The sequence below is a fragment of the Linderina pennispora genome (genome assembly GCF_002104995.1).
Source record: "Linderina pennispora strain ATCC 12442 chromosome Unknown DL89scaffold_2, whole genome shotgun sequence".
NCBI lineage: Eukaryota > Fungi > Kickxellomycota > Kickxellomycetes > Kickxellales > Kickxellaceae > Linderina > Linderina pennispora.
Window position 1 is genome coordinate 18,481 of NW_024468250.1, and position 25,220 is coordinate 43,700.

Here is a 25,220-nt window from a genome sequence, read left to right on the forward strand (position 1 = left end):
CATTTGGACAAGTTTCTCGTTGGAAAAAAAAACACGTGCTATGGGGTGATGAGGTTGTCCAGCGATGCCTTGGAGCTGCGGGCCAGGATGTCGGGGGTCACCAGCTGCTTGCGGTTGGCATAGAGGATCTTGTATGTGGTCTTGATGGTAGCCTCGCCAACGCCAGCAATGCTGGAGATGGCCTTCGCGTCCTTTGGATTGGCAGTCAGGTGCGAGGCCATGTAAATGCACGCGCTGGCAATAGACACCGGGCTCTTGCCCGCAATCTTATCCATATCCTTGGCCTTCTGGCTCAGCAGCTCAGCGATGCGCTGGGTCTCCATATCCAGGGTCAGGTTGGAGCAGAAGCGCAAAATCAAGTCATCCGACGACGTGACGCCCTGATTCGGTGCCCAGTCTACCCTTCAAGAACTTGAAGGTCCTGCCAATGTCCCTCCTGTCGACCTTGGTCAAAGCACAGATCTCCTTAAAGGTCCGCGGCACGCCTTCCTGGCGACAGGCCAGGAAAATGCATGCAGCAATAATGGCGTCGTTGTTTTTCCCGCGCTGCAGATTCTCGTCCTCAACCTTCTTGTACAGCTGCTTGGCCACGTCCCCGATCACCTTGGGCAGGTCATACGCATCGCACAGCGCCGATATCTCCTTGTACGCCTGCACCAGGTTCCGCTCGTGCCGCTGCGCCGTTGACCGGCCGTGGATCCGGTTCAGGTCGCGCGCCAGCCCCTGACCCGCCGTCCCCGCCCCGCGCTATCACCGTGTCCAGCTGCGCCCCGTCCAGAAACGGATTCGCTGCATTACCCCACGCGTGACGGGTCGTCGCCCTCATCGTTGGCAAACGTCCGCCATTCGGACCGCGTGTCGATGATCCGGTCCCCCAATACCAGCCCGCAGTCGCCGCACACCAGGTCGCCCGAGGCGAACTCCTCCACTATGTTGGGTGTCGGGTTGCGGCAGTCGGGACAAATTACCGTCACGTTCAGCGCCCGTGTGGGTGCTGACGGCGAGGAATCGGCGCTGAGGGTCTTTGTCTCTGGCATTGCACACTGCTCCTTTTATTTTCAATGACAAAGGAAATAAAAGGAGAAATGAAAAAAACAAGAGGTGGAAAAGCACAGGAGAAAAAGCCATGGGGCGGAATCTCTCAGTGCTAGTGATGCAAAAGGTCACGGGACAGGATCTGATCGCTGTATGCTCTTACGCCTTCGCCCAAAGCTCAGAGAATCCCCTGCCTGAGTTTTAGGCCTCGGATGCAGCTCCCCCACAAGGGACAAGGAATCATTGGGAACCAGATACCGTTTTTCAACAAATTTATACTAGAAGAGTAAAGGCAGATGCGGCCAGGACAGCATTTGGAGTCAGGGCAGAGGCAGAAGGTCTATGGAAGCGTGCTGGGCAAGCGCCAGCAGGTCGTCGGACAGCAGGCGCTTGCGGTCGGCAAACAGCAACCGATACGAGTTCTTAATCGTGACTTCGCTGACCCCAGCGACATTGGAAATAACCTTGGCGTCCCTGGGCTGGCCGACCAAATGCGACGCCATATAAATGCAAGCGCCGGCCACCGACACAGGGCTCTTGCCCGCCAACGTATCGCACTCCCTGGCGCGTCTGCTCAGCTCCACTGCACACTCCACGGCGCCCCTGAGCAGCGACAAATTCGCGCAGAACCTAGCCATCAGATCGCCCGACGACATACTGCAGGCGCCCAGCTTGTCTTTCAGGAAGCTTAAATGTCCTGCCGATATCGCGCCTGGGCACGCGCGTCAACGCACAGATCTCCTTAAAGGTCCTTGGCACGCCCTCCTGGCGGCAGGCCAGGAAAATGCACGTGGCCAGGACTGGCATCGAGGCTTTTGCCGCGGTGCAGGCTGCGGGCCTCGGCGCGTTGATACAGCGAGCGCGCAGTATGGTCTATTGTCAGCGAAAGGTCCATCGACTGGCACATTTGCGAGAGCTGCGAGAAGGCCCGCGTGAGATTGCGCTCGTGCCGCTGCTGCGCCGCGCGGCTTGCCGGCTTGGGCGATTCGGCCGCTGTCGAGTCGCCAGAGTCGCTGCCGGCCACGTCCATTAGCAAAAGTGCGTCTTGCAGCTGCGTCTGCTTGATTGTTGTCCAGCTATGGCAGCTGCATGCCGTCGGCGTGATGTGGATACGGGATGTGCACTGTGCGCACGGTATTGTTGGGCTGCGCACTGGTGTTGTGTCTGTAGAAGGCATCGTGAAAAAAATGTATGGAGGGTTTTTTTGGTTTTACAAAGTGGAGATAAAAATTTTTTTTGTCTGTTTTCGATCCAGGTTTTTGCTACTAACAAAAAATTTTGTAATAGCCTTGTCGCCCTGATTTCGCTGCCGGCCAATGTGAGCGCGAGCCGCATTTTTCCTACACCCCACCCAGGCGGTTCTCGACTCTGTGTGCTTTGGTCATCGAAACCACAGCTCGTCTCTACATATTTTTCCTCGTCATTTTTCTTACCTTTACTATGCTGTCGCGCTGCACTCAGCTTCGGGCTGTCGGGCGTAGGGTCAGACTACCGCAACACCCTGTACGATCGGTGAGCCGCCGGGGCTTCTCATGGCATGCCCGGCCAACACTGCCCCGGCTCGCAATTCTCAGCACGCTTGGCGCCGTCGGAGCGATAGGAGCCGTGTGGCTCGGATCCCCCACGCCACTCCCACCCCCACCACCCATACCTGCATCCACGCCTGCCCCAGATCCTGAACGCTCCTGGCTCAGCACGCTGACCACCCGCCTGCACATGTACCTGCTGGAGCCCATACTGACAGTGCTGCGAGCCGGCGAGCTGCTGGTGTATTTCGTGCCGGTGCTACTCTGCTATCCAGCGATGTGGCTCGGCAGGCGGCGGTTCTGGTACCGCCTGCTGCGTATGCAGATGAGTCGGGCTGGTCCGACGTTTGTCAAGCTGGCACAGTGGGCGGCGAGCCGCACGGACCTGTTTGAGTCAGCAATGTGCGAGGAGCTGGCACTTCTGCATGACGCGAACACACAGCACTCGATTGAGCATTCGCATAGGCAGGTCTGCCAAATGCTTGATATCGGCGATATCTCGGAGGTCTTTGCGGAGTTTGAACCCGAGGCCCTGGGCGCTGGTGCGGTTGCGCAGGTGCATTATGCGCGGCTGCATCCCGAGTATGCGCAGAAAATGCATATGGAGGAGACGGTGGCGGTCAAGGTCCTGCATCCAAACATGGCATGTCGTGTCAGCCGGGACCTGCGGATCATGCACTGGGGAGCGGTGCTTCTGAGTCTGCTGCCTGGCATGTCGTGGCTCAGTCTGCCCGAGGAGGTCTGCGTATTCGGCGACATGATGCAGGCCCAGCTGGATCTGCGCACCGAGGCATATAATCTGGGGCGGTTCCGGGCAAATTTTTCCCACCGCCCAGGCGTGCGGTTCCCGCAGCCGTACAAGGGCTCGCGCCAGGTTCTCATCGAGAGCTTCGAGGATGGCGTGCCCCTGCGTGCCTTTTTGGACAGCGACAAACGCACCTTGTATGACCGCGGGCTGGGCGCACGTGGGCTGGACGCGTTCCTGCAGATGCTGATCGCCGACAACTTCGTCCACGCCGATTTGCATCCAGGCAATATTCTGGTGCGTCTGCGGCCGCCGTTTGCCGAGTCGCCGCTGGACCGCTTCATCGAGGAGTTCTTTGACAAGTCGCCGTTCCGCCTGCACACCGAGCCACTGCCTTCGTCCCAAGAGGCCCATCAGCAGGTGCGCGCACTAATGGCAAAGGGCCAGGGACTGCAGGACTACATGTCGGTTCTCTATGCCAACGGGTATGCTCCAGAGCTGGTCCTGCTGGACTGCGGCCTGGCGACCGAGTTGGACTCGGCGAGCCGCCGGAATTTCCTGGACCTGTTCCAGGCCGTGTGCGAGTTCAACGGCGCCCAGGCCGGCCAGCTGATGATTTCTCGCTGCCGCACGCCCTCGTTGGTCATCGGCCCCGATATTTTTGTGCTGCGGATCCAGGACATCATCCTAAAGGTGCGCGCCGTGTCCTTCCGCCTGTCCAAGCTGACCTTTGGCGATATCTTTGCGCCTGTCCTGCAGGCCGTACGCACCCACCATGTGAGGCTGGAGCCGGCGTTCACCAATATCATCATGGCCATGTTTGTCTTGGAGGGCGTCGGCAGGCGTCTGGACCCAGAGTCGGATATTCTCAAGGCTGCGTTGCCGCTGTTGCGCCAGTGGCTCAAGGCCGAGGGCAGCCAGGGCTTGGTGGACTGGCATGTGGGCAAGGTGTGGCTGTACATTGAGGTGCGCGAGTACATCGACAGGATCCGCGACTGGGGCAACGACGACCATGAGTTCTTTGGCCCATTCGCGCCCTTCATCACTGCTGACTCGAGCACATCCTAAGCGTTTTTTCTATACAAGTGTATTATTATTCCTTTTACAGCTCCTGGTTGATCTCCTCCAGACGCTTCGCCACGTACGCGAAATCATCGAACGCCTCGTGTGCGACGTTATTCTCGATGCACCACTTGTCCAGGTCGAGTCCGCGCCTGGCAAACAAGTAGTCGGCGCGCTTCGCACTGGCCACATCCGACACGCCGTCGCCCAAATAAACCACCTTGGGCGTGACCTGGTACCGTTCCTTGACCTTCTCGATAGTCCTTGCCTTGTCGTGCCCCAAATCACTGTCATCAGCGAACGTCACCGTCCACTTGTCGTTCTTGCCAATCTCTGCCGTATTCGAAAACACCTCTAGGTACGACAACTCCTGCTGCGTCAGGTTGCGCTTAAACACCAATTGGATCAGATTTTGCATGCCGGCGCTCACCACGCCAAACGGCACATTGTGCTCTGCACACCAAGAGATCACTTGCGAAAAATACGGGTCGACCCGGCAGTCCTTCAGCAGGGAGACTGCTTGGATCCATGGCATTTTGATCGGGTTCCAGCACTGCTCTTGCCGTTGCCGCCAGGTGATCTTGCCCGACAAATACTGGGAGTCGATTGCTTCCCGCCGCTTGGTGCTGATGCAGTAGTCGCAGATTACGTTGCCCGTATCGTCCAGTGCGATCGTGCCGTCGAAATCTGACATGACGATGATCTTGGGCGAGCGCAGGACCGGAATTGCAGGCATTGTTTGTTAGTTTCAGTAAAGACGATGACAGTAAAGTTATTAGAGCTTATTCACGACCGTTGCGAAGAAAAATATGCTTGCCTTATATATGATCTCTAGTACTCCACTCCAAACCCCCCAAAAACGCTTGTCCGGTAAGAGATACATTAGCTGACACATCTATGTTGCCTGGCCCGCCCCTGACATCAGACCAGGCCGTGCGGGCGGCCATTTCCCGCCAATACGCGCACTTTCCAGGCTTGACTGTAGCACACGCCACATATCCACGGACACCCACTCCCCAGGATCTCAATCAATTGCTGCGCCTTTTCATGGGCAGAAAACTTTGGGTGGGGAGTATGGCGGGCTTTCGCCAGTGGTCTGCTTTGTTGTCCGAGAGATTAACTGCCTAAAATCACCATCTGTGATCAGGCAATCACACATGACGTCATCGGCAGATAGCGTGGAAAATTCGCCGCACCTCTTACTCACACGTGCAAAGGAGCCTAAATATCTGACTCAGAGATGCGGCGAATTTTTTTTATGTTATCTCCCTCAGAGCAATAAACGTCTTCAAACCAAACGGCCTCCAGCAAAACCCCTCGTTGCTTATTTTCTCCTTTTGTCTCACCTATTTCTCCGAGAATCAATAATGCCGCACCGCATCACAGTCGAAAGGCTAACCATCGACAGCTTCAAGCCGTACGGCGACGTCGTCCAGCTCGAGGGCCACCACAACATCGTAATCGCGAACCAGGGCACCGCCAAGCGCGTCAACAATGTGGCCACATTGACCAACCTACGCCCACAGCCTTTGCCGGCTCTCCAGAGGGCGTCCCCGAACATGTGTATTTTCAGCTCGGCCCCGCGCCCGACCACTGCCGGACATTTCACTGTGTCGCTGCTGGAGCGCCATCCGTTCAGCTCGCAGGTCTTCATGCCCATCATGCAGGAAGGCGTCGAAAGCGACCCTGACGCCCCCTCGTATATTGTCATTGTGGCGGAGAACGGCGCAGACGACAAGCCTGATGTGAAGACAATTCGGGCATTTGCAGCGAACTCAACCCAGGGGATTAACTATAAGCCCAATTCCTGGCATAGCCCGATGGTGTGCGTTGAGAAGAGGGTCAATTTCCTGGTGCTGGTGTGGGAGAACGGCGTCGCGCTGCAGGATTGCGAGGAGGCCGGTATTGAGCCCGTCATGATTGACCTGAGGCCGGAGTTCAGGAACTTGCCCGAGGGCAAGCTGTAATAAAGTCTTTTTTGTCCAAGAGAAACTCTAAGCATGTATCTGTGGGCTGGCCGTAAGTTTGCCTAGCTCTCCAGCTACTCCTTCATCGCATTGCCTGTCCTACCTCGTTTTCTTTAGCCTATTGCTTCATTCCAAAAGTACATGCTGGGACATGCAGCTGTATCTGCATATCCTATTTCCTGACCAAAACAATAGCCTGTTTACTAGCTCACTATGTCTATTGATCTAGGCAGTCCCCCTGATCCCCATGTTGGGCTGCATAAACGATTTTTTTGAATTGAAACTCGAATAGATTCCAACTATCTAAATCCCACACACAATTGCCACTGCGCATCCCTGTTTTTCATGGAATCAGAGAACCCAGTACATAAACTATCCGATTACTGCCCAGTACAAATGATCTTGTGCACTGCCCAAGTGCTTTGTGGGCAGCAGAACGAGGGATGTGGCTATGAATCCTCCGTCGATTGTATGCAGCACAGTTCGCGTCGGTCCTTGTTTCATTATTGTGACTATGCAATTGTCAATCAAGCTTGAAACTGCGTTCAGTTTGCAACCCACCCCCACTCACTAAGTGTGCTTTCCCAGCAAAAGCTATGCTTTCTCCTATACATTGGCATGCTAGAACCAGCATTGGTATAAAACCGGTGGCATTCCAGGCAGAATTCCAATTCAACACATCAGCTTTCCACAGCAAAAGTACTTTATCTTCCCGCCTAAACATACCCTCCTCGTGCCTCTCCAAATTGCACATCTCTTTAACGCCAAATACCCTTCCTTTCTAGCATTCGCTTTTTAGCACACCATGCGTTTCACTTCCGCTATCACTGCCTTCTCGGTCGTCTCGGCTGTTGTCGCCAACCCGGTGTATGTCCGCGGCTACTCGGGCAATGTCGGTCAGGTCATCACCTACCCAGGTGCCGCTCCCTATGTCCCCTATCCGGATACTGTTCCCTACCCGGGCACTGTTCCCTATCCAGGCACTGTTCCCTATCCAGGTGCCGGCCTTCCTGGAGCTGGTCTCCCGGGTAACTCCGGCGGCTCTAACAACGGTGGTGGCTCTAACAACGGTGGCGGTTCCAACAACGGTGGTGGTTCCAACAACGGTGGCGGTTCCAACAACGGTGGTGGTTCCAACAACGGTGGCGGCTCAAACAACGGTGGCGGCTCAAACAACGGTGGCGGCTCAAACAACGGCGGCTCGGGCGGCCAGATCGGCAACCCGGCGGACTGCGGCCTGAAGCCGGGCCAGAAGGCAGCGCTGACGCCCCTGGTGGACGAGCTCAAGCTGACCAGGACCGTGGACGACCTGAAGCATCTGGTGCACCAGATCACCGATCTGCTCGGCGACACCCTGCAGGAATCTGCCATCACCTCGGTCCTGAACATCGTCGATTCGTTGGTCGCCGGCCTTGGCCTCGGTGGCCTCGACCTCAAGGCGACCATCGATTCCGTCACTAGCATCCTTTACAAGCAGGTGCCGTGCCTGGTCGACACCCTGCTACCCAAGCCCTGAAAACGGGATCCCGAGACTTTTCGTTCTTTCGTTAACGCGCAATTTCCTCGATGGAAAGTGCCTTTTTCATTTGCAGAAATCTTCGCAAATAATTGATTGCTTTCTTTCAATATACAAGCACACCCTTTTAAAAATATCTACTGCCGGTACCCAGGATTTGCTTTCCTAGCAACCAACATTCACCTTTCTAGAAGGTAAACACCTCGTGTGCTTTCCGATTCGACAAAACATAGAAGGATAGGGACGCTGCTTCCCAAGATCTATTTTTAGGCTGTCAAATTTCTGAAATATCATAAGCGATTGGCAATATCCAGATCATGCTAGAAAGTACCGAGACCATGCCAAGGTGGTCCTATAAAAAGAATTTCTTGGAAAGGCAATTTACATTGCACGGCAGGAATCCAGCACCGTGTTTCCTACCTCTTCTGAATCTCCTGTATGTGATCTGCCCATAGGATTTCCGCTACTTGCATAGGCAATTAATCGCTGATACTGCAGTCTACGCGTCGCTAAAAAGATAGCTGTGTCCTACAAGGGAACTAAAATGTGCCTATAGTAGTTTGATGGATTTGCAAACTGCGTACCGTCTTTGTTGACATCCTTTGGTTTCTCGCAGATGCCCAGCATTGATTTCCTCTAATGATAGTTCCTTTGGGTGTTTCACGTAGGCCGGGCATTCTTTGGCAGGTACCGGCGAGGGCCGAGAGGACGACCATTAATTTAAATTACCAGCATAGTCCACAGTGATATAAAAAGCAACGATTCTACTCCACAACCAACACCAGCAAACGCTAACCTCACACCTCCAAGCATTCGCATCTCCACCTCATACATCCCTTCTGCCCAAGCATCCTCCCCAAAACCGGACTTCCCCATATCAACAGAATGCGCGCATTTACCTTCCTCGCCCCCTTCCTTCTGGCCACGCTGTCTGCGGCCGCCCCGACTGGCCCTTCGCTGTCTACGCGCCAGGAGCAGAACCCGGCCGTGCAGAAGATGGTCAGCTGCGGCGTCAAGAAGGAAGACATTGACGGATTGACCCCGATTGCCGAGCAGTTCAAGGAGAACGTCACCACAGATGGCCTCGAGACCCTGACAAACATCCTTGGACATGTCGCCAGCTCGGTCGGCAGCGGGCCATTTGCACCCTTGCAGATCGCCTTGGGCGTTACCAAGGAGCTGACCCGTGATGTGAACATCACGCCTCAGAACCTCAAGCAGCTGGTGTCGTTTGTCGGCGATAACCTTGAGAACCTGCCTTGCCTTGTCAACGGCAAATAAATCCTGCTACCGGATTGTTTCTTGGTACCCCTCCCTCCTCTCCTTTTTCTCCAACTTATATTTTCCCTCTCACAATAAAGCCGTGCATGCCGCCCTATAGCGAGTCAGAAACTCACATTAGTACCTATGGACACGTATTACGTCATACGAGAAACGACTATTTCCGATTCTATGAGTGTGCGTCTAGAAATAGCGGTGTTCATTATTATTTTGTCCCTCCCTCATGACCGAATCTTGCATTCGAGAGATGCCAGCATGCTGCTGTCATGCGAAGTGTTTCTCGAAATAGTTATGCTAATTTTGTACTGCCACTCACACATTGCACTAGATTCCTTTCGTGCTTCACATATACCGATGTGTCATTAGCACCGTGGACAGGTATATAAGATCCGACGAATGTGCTCGACAGCACCATCTTCCTAGATACACCATTTGCGAACCACTCAGCATCCGAATAAAAACAACCATGCGCCTCTTCTCCACCCACGCTCTTCTCGCGCTCGCCTCTTTTGCAACTGCCTCACCTATCCACCTGGAATCTCACCACATGGTCGCCACAACTGCTTCCCCCATTCCCGCATTCCTATCCTTGGTGCTGCGCCGGCTGTTTCCAGCGGCAACTCAGGTTCCAATGTAGGTTCCGTCGACCAGCTCCTAAAGACCCTCTCGATCGTCCTCTCTAGTATCGCCTCCCCTGCCGGTGACAGAAGTTCAGTGCCCCTGAAGCAAGAACTTGGAAAAGTACTCCAAACTTTCAGCAGTTTACTGGGCAACAATAGTGCCGCGAAGATAGCTGGCCCACAGAAGCGGACTAACATGGGGGCTATTGATAATGGCACGGCAGCTATTAGTGAGATTGTACCATTGGTTGCAAGAATCATTAGCCGCTTCAATTCTGGTGGTGCCTCAGCTTCTGCTGCTCCATCCACCAGAGATTTTGCAGCGGGACCCATGAACATAGCACAGCATGACCTCATTACGATCGCTGATAACGCTGTCAACAAGGCTATGCTGCCTCTCAATGACACTAGCAACAACACCAATCAGGAAAGCGCTTCCGCCTGATTGCGTCCGCAGTTTTATTCAGTTGTCTCCGATAAATAAATAACTGCTCGCGCATACAGCGCTGCCAGACATGCAGAAAGATGTGGCTTTTGTGTCAGCAGGCCGGTAATCGGGCCGTCTCATACAGATCATCGGCTCAGCGAATCTACACACGCCTCAGTCGAAGCCAACCAACAGTGCAAAAACAAGCAGAAATACGACTCTCAGAGTGGTGACATAGGGCTATTATGCCGATTTGTGGAGGGTAGGCAAAACTGTAAACACACCCCAAGCCTTGTTGGCCACAACCAAATGTGGGCAGACGGTCTATATGCGGTCCGCCGTGATTGTGACGGAGCTGTCAACATAGGCTGACAATATGTGCAAACGCTGTTCAAAACACAGCTCTGCATTTTGTCCCAGTCAGAGCTTGTGAGAAAAGTGTAAGCGAAAAGGTCCATATATTGTGTTTGTGGTTGCAAAAGAGGCAAGGGGTGACAGTTTGTTGTGCTTTCGTGAGTGAATTGTCAAGCACAAATAAAACGAAGGAATACAGGAGCCAAAATGCAATCTCCCGCCAATCATCATATACGTCTCTGGTGGCTGCCGTGCATATATGGTGTCTCTTTAGCTATCTGGAAAGCATGCAGAATTGCGGGTTCTAGACGGGCTTCTAAACAATCGACAGGCGGCGCAAAGCTTTCCATACTGCAGCGGGCTCCGCCACATATCTTCTGCGGTCAATCATTTGCGAAATATCTATGCGGTCCAAACCGAACGCTTCCAGGCAGTATGGATGGTCTGGCTGTTGAAAGAAAGTACTGTAACCGCATGACCTCTGGTCATATTTGCCGTATATAACGGCATGGGGAATCTCGCCCTCACAGACGATTCGATATCAGCCTTTCAAGCACAGTTTGAAAACAGCCTTCTTCTCGCATCTCCTAATCCCTCGTCCCCTTCCTCCCTTTATCCTACCTAGCTAGATAATTTAATAATTGGAAATGCGTGTCTCGTCAACCTACCTTGCTCTTGCTCTTGCGGCTGTTACTGCTGCTACTCCTCTTGTCGTTCGCGGCTACGATAAGCCGCCCTACGGTGACGACGGTGTTGGCCATCATGGTGGTGATGGTTTCCCTGGTGGTCCGGGTGGTGGTTTCCCCGGTGGTCCGGGTGGTCCGGGCAACGGCGGCCCTGGCAACGGCGGCCCTGGCAACGGTGGTCCGGGTAACGGCGGCCCTGGAAATGGTGGTCCTGGCAACGGTGGACCGGGCAATGGTGGTGGTCCTGGCAACGGCGGCGGCCCTGGCAATGGTGGACCGGGCAACGGCGGCCCTGGAAATGGCGGCGGCCCTGGTAACGGTGGTCCGGGTAACGGCGGCCCTGGAAATGGCGGTCCGGGTAATGGTGGACCGGGCAACGGCGGCCCTGGAAATGGCGGTCCTGGCAACGGTGGGCCTGGCAACGGTGGTGGTGTTGGCAACCCTGCTGACTGCGGTGTTTCCCCTGGCCAGATCTCTGCTCTCACCCCGCTCCTTACGCGCCTCGGTCTCGATACCACTGTCGATGGTGTCAAGAAGCTCGTTGTCCACCTGACCGATGCTGTCGGTGACCTGCTTGAGAGCCCCGCCATCAACGGCCCGGAGGGTGTCAGTGGCATTGTCAGCAACCTTGTCAACGGCCTCCTCGGCTCACCCCTGGACCTGTCCAACACCCTGGACGCCGTCAGCAGCATCCTGTACAACCAGGTTCCGTGCCTGCTCGACACCCTCCTCCCCAAGCCCTAAGCACGCCAGGCGATGCTTTCGCAAAACGGTCTCTTTTCCATATACTAGTCTCCCAATTTTCGATTATTAGTCTCTTTCTAGCAGGTCCGGTTTACCAACAATATTCGCATATCCATAATACCCGTCTGGAATTTGTTTGTGGCGCCGCCAGAAATATTGGCTGGATGCAAGAGGTAGCTATTGTTTCCATCTCATTCTCATGGCGCGTGGCTTGGAAGGTGGTCTGAATGTACCTGGGCGCTCGCTGCAAGCCACACATGCGGGTATCTGAGAGACAGACCGAGCTCTTCTGCATGTTACGGGTGCGAGCATACACAGGCGTGTTCAATGGCAGGCGGTAGCACTTGAATTGGCATATATTTTACGGCCACAATCTTGCGCATCCCTTGAAAGCCCACAGGTGCACTATTCGTCTGGACTTTGACAATGCAATTATGCCGCCCTTATTATTGCAAGAAGACCTGTTTGTACATGTAAAGTGCGAAGCGTCAAGTGCTTGTTCGGTGGCAACAGCCTGTCGCCCCTTCATCTCATGGGAACAGCAGATGAATATGGAGATTCCATATAAAAGTATAGTGGAGAGACAACCACTCCACTGCTCCGCCACTGCAGCCATGCAGGACCGCTATGCTATTTCAGTGACCTGGGTAGCGCTCGGTGCATTTCAAACGGTGCATTTTTTGCGCCATTATTCACGTAGGGCACATCTTCAGCCTACACGTTCGTTAGAACAAGCCATTGCTGAGCTTGTGAGATATTCCCGAGTCCACTTCGTGCAAAGCGTAAGGCCTAGTCCGAGCAGCCTGATGCCAAAAGTATTTAAAATGGCTCGCTGGAGGACCTACGACATGACTACCACACCAGCTTTCGGCCTTCCTCACCTCAGCCTAGTTCTTGCAAGATCAGCAGCCCAGCTCCTTCGGTTGACATCCCACCATACTTCATCTGAATCAGTACAATGCGTCTTTCCTCGACTTTCGTTGTCGCCGTCCTTGCCACGTGCACTGCTGCCTCCCCAATTACTCGTCGTGGCGACTACGATGGTCCTCACGCCGCTGTCCCTGAGTTCGTCTATCCTGGCTTCCCCGGCTTCCCTGGTGGCCATGGCGGCCATGGGGGTCCCGGTTTCCCCGGTGGTCCGGGTGGCCCTGGCAATGGTGGCCCTGGCAATGGTGGTCCTGGCAACGGTGGTCCGGGTAACGGCGGTCCTGGCAATGGTGGACCTGGAAATGGCGGACCGGGCAACGGCGGCCCTGGAAATGGTGGACCGGGCAACGGCGGCCCTGGAAATGGCGGTCCTGGCAATGGTGGACCTGGAAATGGTGGACCGGGCAACGGTGGACCGGGCAACGGCGGCCCTGGAAATGGTGGACCGGGCAACGGCGGCCCTGGAAATGGTGGACCGGGCAACGGTGGACCGGGCAACGGCGGCCCTGGAAATGGTGGTCCTGGCAACGGTGGGCCTGGCAACGGTGGCGGTGTTGGCAACCCCGCCAACTGCGGTGTTTCCCCTGGCCAGATCTCTGCTCTCACACCACTCCTTACGCGCCTCGGTCTCGATACCACTGTCGATGGTGTCAAGAAGCTCGTTGTCCATCTGACCGATGCTGTTGGCGATCTGGTGAATAGTCCCGCCATCAACGGCCCGGAGGGTGTCAGTGGCATTGTCAACAACCTCGTCAACGGCCTCCTCGGCTCACCCCTTGATCTGTCAAATACGCTCACTGCTGTTAACAGCATCCTCCACAACCAGGTTCCATGCCTGCTCGACACCCTCCTCCCTAAGCCCTAGAGTGGAAGAGGGAGGCTCCTATAGTGGCCAAACCGGATACCTTGGCTCAATATAAGGACTAGCACTGTTTATCTTCAATAATACTCATTTACCATTCGATTAAGTAGTGCTGCACGCCCGCTGCGGCTGTCCCTGACGTAGTCATGTCGGCCGAATCAGGTGACAGCAAGCCAGGCGCCAACGAGAGCCCCGCTACAGCCTACGATATGGAGGTAGAGTCTAGCCTCTGATAAGTTGCACAGACGACCGTATTGAAAACTCCCCTGCGCAGCTCGTCTATTCCCTTTTCTCTCTTAAAATCCCCACACATTCAACAAACATAACAGTAGTATGCACGCATGAATCATGGGGTTTGTTCGTGCTATGTATTGTGATGTGTCGATTGTCAATCTACATGGACAGTTTACATGCAAATATAGAAATGGCTATTAACGTCTAGAAAAGTAATGTGTATTGGGAAGTGTATAAGTTGGATTGCGAGTACGAAAGACGAGCCTCCTCACTAGAAAGACAATGTCTACAGGTTGTGAGAGCGACATCGCCTACTTTTGGTGCTGCGCTTGGAAATCAAATGCAGTGTGTGGCAGAGGATTGCTGTTGCCAGGTAGCGATGTGGAAAGCTGCTGGAGACTTGGGTTTCTGGATATGTCGAGTGATGCACTGGGGAGGCTAGGCATGCACGACATGTTCATTGCAGCGGCCTGCGATGCCAGTGCAACCTGAGCACCATAGCTTTGCTGCTGCTGCTGCTGCTGATGTTGCTGCTGCTGCTGCTGCTGCTCGGCAGGCATAAACATTCCGCTGCCTGCACCAGAGAATGAGAGCGAGTCGGCGTGGCTACTTCCAGCGGGCATGGCCAAGCCAGCAAACGAGTCGTGAGGCTGCAGAGGGAGGATATGCGACGACTGGTTAGATATAGTAGCCGCAAGCACTTGCGTGGTGACTGGGTCCAACCCCATGTTCGAAACCAGCTGCGCGATAGTGGTTCCAAAGGACTCTGTGTCATGCTGGTCACTTCCATCCATATCCATGGCACCGGCTAGCGACGATGCTGTCCGCTGCTGCGACTGATCAGTTGCCAAAAGCTGGCCCGGCTGGTGCATAGTACCCATATGGCTGTAGCTACGGTATTCTCCGCTGGTCATGCGATCTGGGAGCTGTCTTTGGCGCTTACTCGGCGGCATGCTTGCAATCGACTGGGCATCGTCGCTCGGAATATTGCTGGGCTCAGCTGCAAACGCATGGTTCCTGGCTGACGGGAACGTAGATGAAGGCATGGTCTGCGTAGACATCGCTGCCGATGATGGGTCCTGCGGGATAGTCGACGGGTCAGACAGCAGGGCTTCGAGCAGGGGTAAAGTGCTGATATCCGGTGTTTGGTTCTGTAGATCTGGGATTATACTGGCAGTGCGATCCAGCACGCTCTTCGCTGTCGGGCTATCTACTTTTGCGCTGGCCACACCATGCGATGGTGAACTAATGTCACCGGAAGCCACACTGTCTACCAGGTAGTGGTGCGGCCTCTTCAATGCCATTGAAGGCGTCAGCGAAGCCGGCGTCTCTGCTGCAGCCGCCAGCGCCGATCGCCTCGATCCAGAAGCGCTGCCGATAAGGCCGCTGCCGTCGTTTCCAGGCAGTGAATTGGAGGCGGCCGATGCACCAGTCGCCAGCAGCTTCTTGCCCTTCGACAGGTGCGATGTCTTTGCAGTGGGCTTTGGCGGACGACAGACCAGGCGCCAGTACCCGCGCATCGAATTGAGCAGCCACTTGGGGCAGTCGCCAGGGTGCTTGGCCACGGCCAGTGGAGATGAGGCAAACTCTATTGATAGCAAGCGCAGACGGTGGTCGAGGGCCATAGTCACCGCATCGAGGCTCTTGAGGAAGTAATCAACGGTGACTCCGGTGAGCTCGATGCCCTTGACTGTCTCTTCGTATCCCGAGATGTCCTTGGAAACCTCAACCTTGCTGTTCTGCAGCAGGTCATACACGGTGACCTTCTTGCTCTTGGACGGGCCTGACGACGACAGCTTGTTCAGCAGCTCAGAGAAAGTCTCTCCCATGTCAAAGTTCACCGAGCTCAGCTTGTTCTCGGCCTGCTCGTGGCAGATGCGCAGAAGCTGCTTCTCGTACCGCTTGCGGAACTCGTAGATTTTTGGAGAAGTCGCTAGCGGTAGCACATTCCATGCAGTGGACAGCTTGGCCAGATTCGGGTACTTTGTCATGGGCGGCGGCGGGTGTGACTCGGCACCAGAGGCTGACAAGTGCGGTGTTGCCGACAGCCGGCGAGCATAGACCTGCCGCTCATCAGGTTCCAAGGACCGCAGCCGGCGCCGACTAGGAGCAAGCATGCTGCTGGGGAACAGAATATCGCGGTACACTGCCTGTACTTCGTTTGTTGAGAACGGACCATGCAGAGGCCTGGGCTCCGAGTCGTCGTCCTCGTCATCGTCGGCGCCACGGTACGTGTGTTCAGCCTTGACCTTTTCCGCCGATGCAGTGTCTATCGCGGTCATACGACGCTGTGCCAGCTCCTTGTATGCCTCTGCCTTGAACAGCCTCCACTCTTCCACCAACGTGCGCATATCTACCAGCTGCATTGGTGGCCTCATGCCGAGCTCGTTGCCGCTGGAGCCATGCACTCCAAGGCCTGAGATGGTTGGCACCGAGCCGCGCTGTCTTTGCGACTCTGCAAACTGGGCCAGATGGATGTTGCCAAAGACAGCAAGGTCCTCTGCCTTGGCTGGGTACTTGTCCGGGCTCCAGAGCTCAGAGATCGCCTTCAGGGAGTCCAGGTCGTCAGTGGAGAAGCGCACGTGCAGGTCCTGCAAGATCGCCGCTGCCGCAGTGCGAATGAGCTCGATCAGGCGTGCTGGGCTTTCATCCTTCGAGTAATTGCACAGCTTGAAGCTGCGGAATGTGCATTCGTTGGAGTCATTGTTCCGGGTAGTCAGCTGCATGAACTCGTTCAGATGATGGCCAGCATAGTCGTCATCTCCCAACTCAACGTTCACCTGGGGGGGAGTCCTGTCGACTTGCATCGAGCTGTCTTCGTCGTCGTCCTCTTCGTCGTGACGATCATCTCCATACATCTGGCTAATCGAGTCTACTACATCACGGATTGTATCGACGCACAGACGCTGTAGCTGATCCAGCGTCTTCTTCGGCTTGTCCTCCGAGTTGGTCTGCATTGCAAACGCACGACTAGGTGGCTCCAGGTGGTTGCCCAGATCCAAGATCGGCTTGACCTGCAGCAATATGTCGGCCATAAAGTGCAAGCAGCCAAGGAAGTTGTAGTCTCTCAAGTGCTCATACAAGACGTCTGGCAGCGGACACCGGTTCCCACCGCTCCTCGACGAGCTGCCCATTGAAGACATGAGTATGTCAACAACCGGGAGTGGGATCTGCATGGCTGCACGCGGCGATTTGGGCGACCGAGTCAACGACGGCGAGATGCCATCCCCGGTATCGGGAACCACGCTGCTGCGCGACGGATCCAGGCTTGATGGAGCTTGGCGAGCTGTTGATACCTTGGCCAGTGCTGCTACCGTGACCACGATCTGCGAAATGTTGCGAGCAATGGTGATGACAATCGTAGGCATGAGCGAGATAGGCAGGCGCGTGGTGCGCGTAGTGTCGGTGAGCAGGATCTCAAACAGCGTCTTGTAGAGGGTCTCCTGGAAATCAATGCCCAAAAACGCGAAGCTGCCAGGGTGCGAGTACACAAACAGACACAGGTCCATCAGCGTCATCGAGAAGCTGACAAAGTCATCCGACTTGTTGGCAATTTCCTCATACAGCTGAGGTGAAAGCGAATGTGCATATGCAAATACACCGTGCCAATGGAGCGCATGCGGCAGCCGAAGACGCTCCATGGCGTTAAAGCCCGCTGTGGTTGGCCGCTCGTACGATATGCATACCAGCCGATCAAGGTCGATCTTGGCCCGCCTCAGTAGTACCATGACAATGCCGATAGGGTCACGACGCGCGACTCGACCGTCTTTTTCGTGGTACAGATGGACGCAGCGCCAGAAGCGTGTTGCTACCTCAAGCTCGCCTGTCTCAGACAATGGGTCGCGGCGCAGATAGCGCAAATACAGCAACACGTGTGCGACCAGACTGTTGTGCTCGCGGATCGGTGCCTCGTCAATGATCACCGAGAAAGCTGGCGATTCGCTGACTTCATCCTTAATTAGCGACAATACCTCACTCGACACCACGTGCTGCAGTGACCGCGCAGCTTCGATGCCATCGCACAAAGCGCCTGCCAAACTGACGTCATCCTTCTTCGCCCTGCTCCTGGCTGCAGCGCCAGTCGAGCCGATGGTCGAAATGGGTGCCGGAGCGAGCTGCAGCTTGTACAGATTTAAGACCGATGACAGCGGGAGATTGTGATCCATGGCCTGGAGCAGCGCCTGCAGCGCAAAATTGAACTCCTTAATGTACTTCTCCTCCATCATTGCGCTGCTGCTGCTACTGACCGATGACGACACTGTGGTGCGGCTGGCGCCACGTACCACAAGGTTGCCACGCGGCGCTTCGGGTGCAGGCGTGGCCGCTGCGGGGTGACAATGATCTTCTGACATATGTGACGCAGAGTTGAACGTGTCGACGGTATTTGTCGAGTCAGCCGTATTGGTCTGAGCTGCGGGTGTCCGGGCTGAAACGACAACTGAGCCGTCTGAAGACTGTTGCGTGTGGTTTACGACGATTGTCGATGCTTCTGCAGTCTCTGACATCTGTGGCATGTGTGGTGGAAACCCGGCGCCACTGACTCTTGCCAAGTTTTGCAATTGCTGCTGGTGCTGGTGCTGGTGCTGGTGAGGTGTTGGTGCTGTAGACGATTCTGAAAAATGACGCATCTCGGACACAATCTCCATATGTTGGCTGGGATTGACAAGCTCGAGAGACTGCGAGGCACCGGCCTGCCGTGGTGGACCAGGCTTGGTAGCTGTATTCATACCGCTGGCGTGAGGCGTATTCGCCGAACTAGGGGCATGCCGTGGCGACGAAGTGGCTGGGCGCAGTTCGCCAGGAGATTGTGTCAGCACGACATTTGTCTGCAGTGGCTTGTTATGATCACTGGCCGAGCCAGTTGCGAGTGAGGAGGTCGGCGACACTGCAGCCCACAAGCCATCGATAAGGACAAGCACGGGGTTGCCGGGCCCAAAGGACGGGGCACCAAAACTGTGCCACGCTCCGCTGGTGGTCGTTGCTGGTAGAGTGGTCGACCAGCGCCGACGTCTTAAAGTTGCGGCTGCCACGCTTGGCAAACTGATTCGCACGCTTGCCGTCCTTGCACAGCGCACACATCATGGCATTGGCCTGCGGGTCAAAGCGCAGCCATGGGTAGTCGTACAGCCATTTCAGATTGAACCGGCGCTTGTCGCTGCCTACAGCCGCTCCAATTGTCATTGAGCTCCGTCCAGTAGCCAGTAGGTCGCCGGGGATCTGGTAGTTTCCGTTGACGGCAATCACTGCGCCACGCTCAGCGAGATCTTCCATGCGAACGACACCGCCATTATCGACGTCAGCATTGTTGCTGTTGTTGTGCTGAATCTTCTGGGTCGAGGCTATCGGCGGTGGCTCCTCGTTGTTAAAAGCGTGCGCTGCTCCCGCTGGTACAGTACTCTGGTGACCATGCGTAGTGCCTATTGATTGGTGGCCGTCTATATCCCGGCCACGCCCCCGTCCCCGGCCACGCCCACGGATCTTACCACGCCCACGCCCAGCAATAGTGCTTGGGTTTATTTGCGATTCAGCCGAGACTGTGACTGTGGCCGCACTCACTGCTGCTGCCGCTGCCACTGCCGCTGCTGTTCTTGGCGATAGTGCCGCTTCTGATACTAGGAGCGATTGCCGGCTCCGTGGTGGTTGTTGTTGCTGCTGTTGCTGCTGAGTATGTGCATTTGCTGAAGGTGCTGGCGTTGCCAGTGTCTGTCGCCGAACGGGCTGCTCTACAGTAAGGAAATCGTCCGGGAACCGCATACGGTTAGGCATTAGCGGTAGAGTAGAAAAGGGGAGCTTTTATAGTGAGAGATGCATCAACAATGAATAGGCAGATATGGCGGCTAATGCAAAAAGAAAAAAAAGAAAAAAAGAAAAAGCCAGTGCAGATATATACAAGAGAAAGCGATAAGGGAAAGGAGAGAGGCATCCTCGGACTGGTGGTAGGGGGCGGGAGGGTCTGTTGATGCTGCCAACCTGGTATGGCTTTCTTTGCCTCCCCGATTTCGCCACTCTGTGAACACGAAAGGAGCAGGCTCCTCTCACACAATCGAGATGCATCTTTTCTCCCTCGCTCTATACGGCGAACAATGGCCGAAAATAGGGAAGGGCGCCAGGCGTGTCTTGCTACGGCGGAAGAACATTGCACTCGCTGGGCAAGTAGTACGCAAGTACTCATCGTGCGCACACCCTGGAAATTATTCCCACCGCAAGGACACGCAATAAAACATAATCGCGACAATCCCTTTTGACTTTACCTTTGAGGTGCCCACTATTGACAAAGATAGCCGGCGTTGTTGATGTAGTGGCGATTGGCACGGCTAGCATTGGCACAAATGGCAGCGCAGGATTTATGCCACCCTGCGCCAGCGCGGCAGCCACATTCTGCTGCTGTTGTCGCTGCTGTTGCGAGGTCGATTTAACCGCGCCTTCCATATTTTGCCGGTTTTGAAATCCAAGAGCAGTGAAGTAGCGGCCAATTGGCAAGTTCGACAGGTCAGTAGCCAGCGATGGTGGCATGCTGCCCATCAAGATTCCCGCCGATTTGTCGACGCCGTTATTGCCGCCGTGGTCAGTTGGGTTGTTGCTGCCGCTGTTACTGCTCCCCTGTAGCGTCAGATATGTCTGGTGCGATGCTGGTGTCTGGAGCATAAGGTTGCTAGCAAAGTTGTGGGTGGCCGGATGCATGCCCGCACCGTAGGAGGCGGTCGGTGCCGATGGGATGTTGCTATGTGTTGCTGAGATGCTGGCAGCATTGTTGCTGTAGTTGTACAAGAGCTGATCCATAGCCGATCCACCGCTGTTCACTGCGTTAGCTGCCAGCCCGTTAACCGCTGTCATCTCGTTGATCAGACTGTCAGCCAACGATACCGCCGGCTGCTGCTGCTGCTGTTGCTGCTGCTGCTGCTGTTGTTGTTGTTGATGCTGCTGCTGCTGCGCCATCGAGAGGTTGTTTTGATCTGTGCCCTGGCCGTATCGCATGGTAGCCAGCCCGAGAACAGCTACAGATGATGTGGGCGTGAGCGACACTAAAAATCGGTTGTCAGCCCCTGCACTACGGCTGCTGTCAACTGCGCCACCGAATGGTGCTTGATTTGGGGTTTGTGGCCGACCTGAGGGAGGCGAAGTAAGGTGCTGCTGGTGGGTGGTACCGTCGCTGTATGTCGAAATGCGCGGGGCCGGTCCGCCACTGCTCGGGTTATTCATGAGTGGGCGGGAGATTGCGTGTACGCTGGAGTGTATCTGCTTGATCCGTAAAAATCACCAGCTGCGCGAAAGCAAACAGGAAGATCAAGCGCGGTGATCAGAGAGCTATTTTTGATGGATGAGGCTGGCCTACAAAAAAGGTGGGGAAAGGTAGATCGATGCTGCTTAGTGAGGCTCATGCTATGATCTCTGGCATGTTCATGGATGACGGACATGGGAAAACAGGGCGTGCTGTCAATGAAAATAGTCAAGGCATAAGCGAACCTGCGACCGGTAGCAGAAGGGCGAAGAGTGCGTTTCTTCGGGGCAAGAGAAGTCATAAAATCATCAAGCACGGTTTTGCGATAGACCGCCTATATCTCCGATAGGTCGTCGTATACATGTGCGTGGAGGATGTAGAATTCTGCAGAGGCTAAGCTGCGCCTTACCTTTTATTGCCAAGCGCTATCTGTTACTGCCTGCGAGTTGGCCGTATCCACTGCGTCGGAGCTCTGTTTTACTTTCCGGATATCAGGTGACTAGATAGCGGAAGCAGCTTTTTCGGGAGCACTGCGTGGGTGTGATGCCACCTCCTGGTCTTTCTGGAAGCCTACTGCAGGTGGTGTGGCTGGAGGGCGGGTCGGAATCGAAAAGAGCAGGCGCACTGGTTCTGTCTGAGGCGTTCTGCTGGGTGACTAGCGTCCGACGGCGGGGTTTGCTGCTAGCAAACAAAGGTGCAATAATAAGGCAGGTTTTGTTGCGAGTGCGTGGGCTACTGTGCAGTAGAGCGCGTGGCGTCTGATGATAAGAGTACAAAGCTTCGGGATAAAAAAGCAGGGCGGAAAGGTATGCCGGGTAGAAAAGCTAGAAAGGTGGGGGAGTGGAAAAGCAAGGAAAAGAATCGGCCGTGGCCTCGCAATTAGCCTCTTTTTGTCAACCAGCCTGAGCCAGGAAGAGATTATTGGCTTTTGCCCAGAATTTTTCCCTTTGATAAAAATGCCAGACAGCGAAGCGGGACGCTTATGAAAAGTGGATCACAATTGGTTCGTTCTCGATCGTATGATATCCTAAAAGGAGCGCCATCATGGACGGATACATGCCATTGGAGCACATGCGGGCAGCTTGCGGCAGTGGGCGCCGGGCACAGTCAACACGCGCGCTGCTCCAAAATGGAATTACCGCAAGCACAAACACACCCAGTCGCGCACCCCACCACTGACAAAGACAAAAAGATAAAAAAAAAACCTTTAGGTCGCAGCAGCGGCGCACAGCGAGATACAGATGGCGTAAGCAATACCACTAAGCAGTGTGTTGGGACATCCGCTGGCTATCTCTTATTTTACCGCTGTTGTGACGTTACTTTGCAACGGCAGGCATACTGCGCGCTTGCTGCTGCTGGTAACGTTATTTCAGTGACCGCCTGCCATAGATGGAAAAATAGTAGTAGTATCCTCTACACACATGGTGTGGCGCAATGCCCAGCCAACTGTATGCGCATGGCTTGCTGTATGCACCGTCTCTCCTTGCTGGTGGGGGGAGGAGGTGGGCTAGCAGTAGTGGGATGTCAACAAACGTTCTGGTGCTTGCTGGTCATCGGAGGCGGTTGATGGGTCTTGCTGACGTGTTGGATATGGCCCAATGTCTCCTGATATAAAGCCGGGCAGCTCTGGCAATCCCGCTCCTAGAATAATCATCATCTCATTCTCGACTCCCGAACCCGACGACCACACCACCCTACACCTCTTTCCGCGCTCATCACCCGGCACTACCTTACCCCCTACATCCCTTCCTCCGCGGACCATCTCACATACCGATAACGCAATCACGCCACCCTCCCTTTCGGAAATCAATCCCAGACCAGCATCCCTACTCTGTAGATCTCTTTGCAATGAAGTTCACCATCGCCATCTCGCTGCTCGCTCTCCTCTCGTCGTCTGTCGCTCTTCCTGTCGATTCGCACCAGGATGGATCTGACAGCCAGCGGTCGGGCATGTCAAAGAAGGATGTAGTTCCCGCACCCCCCCTTGATCCCACTGCTTATCATGCCGATGTACCTGTTGACGTTCCCCCGCTGCCGCCGACCACCTATTCCGCTCTGCCGCCGCCACCCCCGCTGCCTGTGCCCATTGCTCCTGTTGACCCAGTCCCTGTTGGACCCATTGAACCGGTTGAGCCTATTGCACCTATTGAACCAGTTGCACCGGTTGCACCTATTGTACCCGGCCCTAGCTATGTCGCCCGCTCATTTGATGGACTCCCCGGCGGCCCGCTAGTTCCTCACGCACCATATGTCCCATTCGGACCTGGTGTTCCATTCGCCGGCGTGTCTTTCATCCCTGGTGTCGGTTATGTGCCCGTTACTCCTGGCAGTTTCCTCGGGGGCCCTATCGGCCTCGTCGATCCGTTCTTCCCTGGCTTCCCAGGCAGTGGTGTTCCAGGTGGTCCTGTTGACCCATTCACTCCTGGTGGTCCTGGATCCGGCCTTCCAGGTAGTCCTGGTGGAGGCCTTCCAGGCAGTCCTGGTGGAGGCCTTCCGGGCGGCCCTGGCGGTGGTTTCCCAGGCAATCCTGGCGGTGGTTTCCCAGGCGGTCCTGGCGGGAACGGATCAAACAGCGGAGGTGGTGTCTGCGGACTCTCGCCAACCCAAGTGTCCGCACTGACCCCCTTACTCAAGAAGCTTGGTCTTGCACCTACAGTCAACGAGGTGAAGAACGTGGTCGACAACATTGTGTTCAGCCTCGGCGACCTGCTAGGCAGCGAAGGCATTTCTCAGCTGCTCGGCGCAGTCAACAGCCTAGTCAAGGACCTTGGGCTTGGTGGTCTTGATGCTAGGCCCGCTGTCAACGAGGTGATCTCCATTCTGCGGAACCAGGTGCCATGTCTGCTTAACACGCTCCTTCCTCTTCCATGAATTCCTGATGATTTCTGTAATCCTTGACTCCTCAATAATATCGCGATTTTTAACGTTGTCGGTCCTGAGAGATTGCCGCTGTGAAGTTCGCTTGGTGATCTAAGCTATCTGTTTAGCCAGGAGGACTCTCTGCCAGCAGCGACCCACCCTTGGCCTTCTGGCTTCACCAGTGTCATTTCTCTGCCGGCAGGGGATTTGACAGCGCTTCAATGGCTACACATGCTCGCAAGATACCTTTCGTTGTGCGTATTGGCAGCAAAACTGTCATACAAAGACGCGTGCCCTGCCCCGGCCATGGCCTTATGCATTGTCACACAAGGTGCTGCTGATTGATTGAAGCCCCAGCCAGAGTAGGGGTGCGGTCCAGTCACTCTTTCGCACCCTCTTTCGCCGGTTCTCAAATTTCACAAATGCTTTACAACACTCTGTCGAATTACAACTCTGGAATGTGCTGAATCAGCCAACCTTTATCTACAACCCCTTATTTCTCAATTCTGTCGTCTCTTTTCCAACTTCTACCACCAGCAAGCTTGGGCGTACTTTCATGGGCGGAGGAGATAGCCAGTGCGTGCACAGCTTACTAAAGGCGTGGTCTACTTGCGACACTCCAAATTCACTATTAATTATCAACCAACTATTCGGCAGCACCGACTCACAGCAGGTATGGAAGCAGTCGTGCACCCAGCATCAGTCTGACGGCAAAGCCGGCACGTCGGTTTTCGAGGAGCTGGCGGATATTGCTCGCGTTGCAGTGTGTTCTGTGAACGCCCTTGACAAGGCTAATTTCGCACGCACGTGGTGTTTAGAGCTTCCGCTTGCTATCGCCCAGTTCTGTACTGACAGGCAACAGCCGAGCACAGGAGCTGGCTGGCCACAACATGTGAGGGTGGGTGGCCACCTCCCTGAACATATTCTCGAGGTGGCGCAGGGCTACATTAATAGAACAGTGGTACGATATCCCAACAGCCAGCATCTGCTAGTCATGGGAGGCGATGAGCCAATCCATATGCTGCTTCACCTTCTGAGCCTGTCGCTACCAAGAGGTTCGGTCGCAGAAGAATGCTGGACGTCAGCTACGTTGGTATCAGCAATCATCCTGGCAAGCAATTCTAGGCTGTTTCGGGATTCAGGGGTTTGGGTCGTT

General features: G+C 55.1%; 14 protein-coding genes across 14 annotated transcripts; 9 read left to right on the forward strand and 5 right to left on the reverse strand.

Annotated features, from left to right (window-relative positions):
- Positions 1-38: 38 nt before the first annotated feature.
- DL89DRAFT_273931 (cyclin-like protein) lies at positions 39-1,037 on the reverse strand (the record flags this gene model as incomplete). The annotated part of the gene is made up of 3 exons (XM_040889122.1): positions 39-380; positions 445-747; positions 804-1,037. 3 exons carry the CDS (start codon positions 1,035-1,037, stop codon positions 39-41), a joined length of 879 nt encoding a protein of 292 aa, XP_040745953.1.
- Positions 1,038-1,095: 58 nt separating this feature from the next.
- DL89DRAFT_264834 (cyclin-like protein) lies at positions 1,096-2,269 on the reverse strand. Its single transcript, XM_040886397.1, has 3 exons — positions 1,826-2,269; positions 1,756-1,800; positions 1,096-1,706 (listed from the first exon to the last, which is right to left on the reverse strand). Exons 1-3 carry the CDS (start codon positions 2,210-2,212, stop codon positions 1,356-1,358), a joined length of 783 nt encoding a protein of 260 aa, XP_040745954.1. The 5' UTR covers positions 2,213-2,269; the 3' UTR covers positions 1,096-1,355.
- A 437-nt stretch (positions 2,270-2,706) lies between these two features.
- Positions 2,707-4,284, forward strand: DL89DRAFT_213494 (ABC1-domain-containing protein; the record flags this gene model as incomplete). The annotated part of the gene is made up of 1 exon (XM_040884244.1): positions 2,707-4,284. A coding segment is annotated over one exon (1,578 nt), but the record flags the coding sequence as incomplete, so codon positions are not given.
- A 107-nt stretch (positions 4,285-4,391) lies between these two features.
- On the reverse strand, positions 4,392-5,184 carry DL89DRAFT_80059 (uncharacterized protein). Its single transcript, XM_040892085.1, has one exon. The coding sequence runs from the start codon at positions 5,102-5,104 to the stop codon at positions 4,409-4,411; it is 696 nt and encodes a 231-aa protein (XP_040745956.1). The 5' UTR covers positions 5,105-5,184; the 3' UTR covers positions 4,392-4,408.
- A 460-nt stretch (positions 5,185-5,644) lies between these two features.
- Positions 5,645-6,648, forward strand: DL89DRAFT_264836 (ureidoglycolate hydrolase). The gene has a single exon (XM_040886398.1). It carries the CDS (start codon positions 5,736-5,738, stop codon positions 6,333-6,335), a length of 600 nt encoding a protein of 199 aa, XP_040745957.1. The 5' UTR covers positions 5,645-5,735; the 3' UTR covers positions 6,336-6,648.
- A 361-nt stretch (positions 6,649-7,009) lies between these two features.
- DL89DRAFT_80061 (uncharacterized protein) lies at positions 7,010-8,050 on the forward strand. The gene has a single exon (XM_040892086.1). It carries the CDS (start codon positions 7,141-7,143, stop codon positions 7,849-7,851), a length of 711 nt encoding a protein of 236 aa, XP_040745958.1. The 5' UTR covers positions 7,010-7,140; the 3' UTR covers positions 7,852-8,050.
- Positions 8,051-8,252: 202 nt separating this feature from the next.
- DL89DRAFT_264837 (uncharacterized protein) lies at positions 8,253-9,226 on the forward strand. The gene has a single exon (XM_040886399.1). The coding sequence runs from the start codon at positions 8,737-8,739 to the stop codon at positions 9,130-9,132; it is 396 nt and encodes a 131-aa protein (XP_040745959.1). The 5' UTR covers positions 8,253-8,736; the 3' UTR covers positions 9,133-9,226.
- A 276-nt stretch (positions 9,227-9,502) lies between these two features.
- DL89DRAFT_281356 (uncharacterized protein) lies at positions 9,503-10,197 on the forward strand (the record flags this gene model as incomplete). Its single annotated transcript, XM_040889637.1, has 2 exons — positions 9,503-9,765; positions 9,816-10,197. The coding sequence occupies exons 1-2, from the start codon at positions 9,599-9,601 to the stop codon at positions 10,195-10,197; spliced, it is 549 nt and encodes a 182-aa protein (XP_040745960.1). The 5' UTR covers positions 9,503-9,598.
- A 775-nt stretch (positions 10,198-10,972) lies between these two features.
- DL89DRAFT_80177 (uncharacterized protein) lies at positions 10,973-12,131 on the forward strand. Its single transcript, XM_040892088.1, has 2 exons — positions 10,973-11,841; positions 11,906-12,131. Exons 1-2 carry the CDS (start codon positions 11,181-11,183, stop codon positions 12,031-12,033), a joined length of 789 nt encoding a protein of 262 aa, XP_040745961.1. The 5' UTR covers positions 10,973-11,180; the 3' UTR covers positions 12,034-12,131.
- Positions 12,034-12,402, reverse strand: DL89DRAFT_264841 (uncharacterized protein). The gene has a single exon (XM_040886401.1). The coding sequence runs from the start codon at positions 12,256-12,258 to the stop codon at positions 12,055-12,057; it is 204 nt and encodes a 67-aa protein (XP_040745962.1). The 5' UTR covers positions 12,259-12,402; the 3' UTR covers positions 12,034-12,054.
- A 519-nt stretch (positions 12,403-12,921) lies between these two features.
- On the forward strand, positions 12,922-14,117 carry DL89DRAFT_264840 (uncharacterized protein; the record flags this gene model as incomplete). The annotated part of the gene is made up of 1 exon (XM_040886400.1): positions 12,922-14,117. One exon carries the CDS (start codon positions 12,922-12,924, stop codon positions 13,753-13,755), a length of 834 nt encoding a protein of 277 aa, XP_040745963.1. The 3' UTR covers positions 13,756-14,117.
- A 15-nt stretch (positions 14,118-14,132) lies between these two features.
- On the reverse strand, positions 14,133-21,192 carry DL89DRAFT_320439 (uncharacterized protein). Its single transcript, XM_040891206.1, has 5 exons — positions 21,093-21,192; positions 20,238-20,981; positions 19,522-19,709; positions 18,995-19,341; positions 14,133-18,954 (listed from the first exon to the last, which is right to left on the reverse strand). Exons 1-5 carry the CDS (start codon positions 21,184-21,186, stop codon positions 14,298-14,300), a joined length of 6,030 nt encoding a protein of 2,009 aa, XP_040745964.1. The 5' UTR covers positions 21,187-21,192; the 3' UTR covers positions 14,133-14,297.
- Positions 21,193-21,616: 424 nt separating this feature from the next.
- DL89DRAFT_80075 (uncharacterized protein) lies at positions 21,617-22,037 on the forward strand. The gene has a single exon (XM_040892087.1). It carries the CDS (start codon positions 21,749-21,751, stop codon positions 21,965-21,967), a length of 219 nt encoding a protein of 72 aa, XP_040745965.1. The 5' UTR covers positions 21,617-21,748; the 3' UTR covers positions 21,968-22,037.
- Positions 22,038-22,873: 836 nt separating this feature from the next.
- Positions 22,874-24,121, forward strand: DL89DRAFT_264844 (uncharacterized protein). The gene has a single exon (XM_040886402.1). The coding sequence runs from the start codon at positions 23,054-23,056 to the stop codon at positions 24,074-24,076; it is 1,023 nt and encodes a 340-aa protein (XP_040745966.1). The 5' UTR covers positions 22,874-23,053; the 3' UTR covers positions 24,077-24,121.
- The last annotated feature ends 1,099 nt before the right edge of the window (positions 24,122-25,220 follow it).

Excerpts from the sequence above, each read along its gene's own strand:
- DL89DRAFT_264836 (XM_040886398.1), top strand. The coding sequence starts at position 5,736 with ATGCCGCACCGCATCACAGTCGAAAGGCTAACCATCGACAGCTTCAAG.
- DL89DRAFT_264837 (XM_040886399.1), top strand. The coding sequence starts at position 8,737 with ATGCGCGCATTTACCTTCCTCGCCCCCTTCCTTCTGGCCACGCTGTCT.
- DL89DRAFT_80177 (XM_040892088.1), top strand. The coding sequence starts at position 11,181 with ATGCGTGTCTCGTCAACCTACCTTGCTCTTGCTCTTGCGGCTGTTACT. Across the intron at positions 11,842-11,905 it reads GGGTGTCAGTGGCATTGTCA|CAGCATCCTGTACAACCAGG; the intron begins GCAACCTTGTCA and ends GGACGCCGTCAG.
- DL89DRAFT_264844 (XM_040886402.1), top strand. The coding sequence starts at position 23,054 with ATGAAGTTCACCATCGCCATCTCGCTGCTCGCTCTCCTCTCGTCGTCT.
- DL89DRAFT_80061 (XM_040892086.1), top strand. The coding sequence starts at position 7,141 with ATGCGTTTCACTTCCGCTATCACTGCCTTCTCGGTCGTCTCGGCTGTT.
- DL89DRAFT_80075 (XM_040892087.1), top strand. The coding sequence starts at position 21,749 with ATGCCACCTCCTGGTCTTTCTGGAAGCCTACTGCAGGTGGTGTGGCTG.
- DL89DRAFT_320439 (XM_040891206.1), bottom strand. The coding sequence starts at position 21,186 with ATGAATAACCCGAGCAGTGGCGGACCGGCCCCGCGCATTTCGACATAC. Across the intron at positions 19,710-20,237 it reads CAATAGTGGGCACCTCAAAG|AGCAGCCCGTTCGGCGACAG; the intron begins GTAAAGTCAAAA and ends TCCTTACTGTAG. Across the intron at positions 19,342-19,521 it reads TGAGTGCGGCCACAGTCACA|GAGCCACCGCCGATAGCCTC; the intron begins GTCTCGGCTGAA and ends TTTAACAACGAG.
- DL89DRAFT_80059 (XM_040892085.1), bottom strand. The coding sequence starts at position 5,104 with ATGCCTGCAATTCCGGTCCTGCGCTCGCCCAAGATCATCGTCATGTCA.
- DL89DRAFT_264841 (XM_040886401.1), bottom strand. The coding sequence starts at position 12,258 with ATGCAGAAGAGCTCGGTCTGTCTCTCAGATACCCGCATGTGTGGCTTG.
- DL89DRAFT_264834 (XM_040886397.1), bottom strand. The coding sequence starts at position 2,212 with ATGCCTTCTACAGACACAACACCAGTGCGCAGCCCAACAATACCGTGC. Across the intron at positions 1,801-1,825 it reads TCGATGCCAGTCCTGGCCAC|GAGGGCGTGCCAAGGACCTT; the intron begins GTGCATTTTCCT and ends GCCTGCCGCCAG. Across the intron at positions 1,707-1,755 it reads AGATCTGTGCGTTGACGCGC|CTGGGCGCCTGCAGTATGTC; the intron begins GTGCCCAGGCGC and ends CTGAAAGACAAG.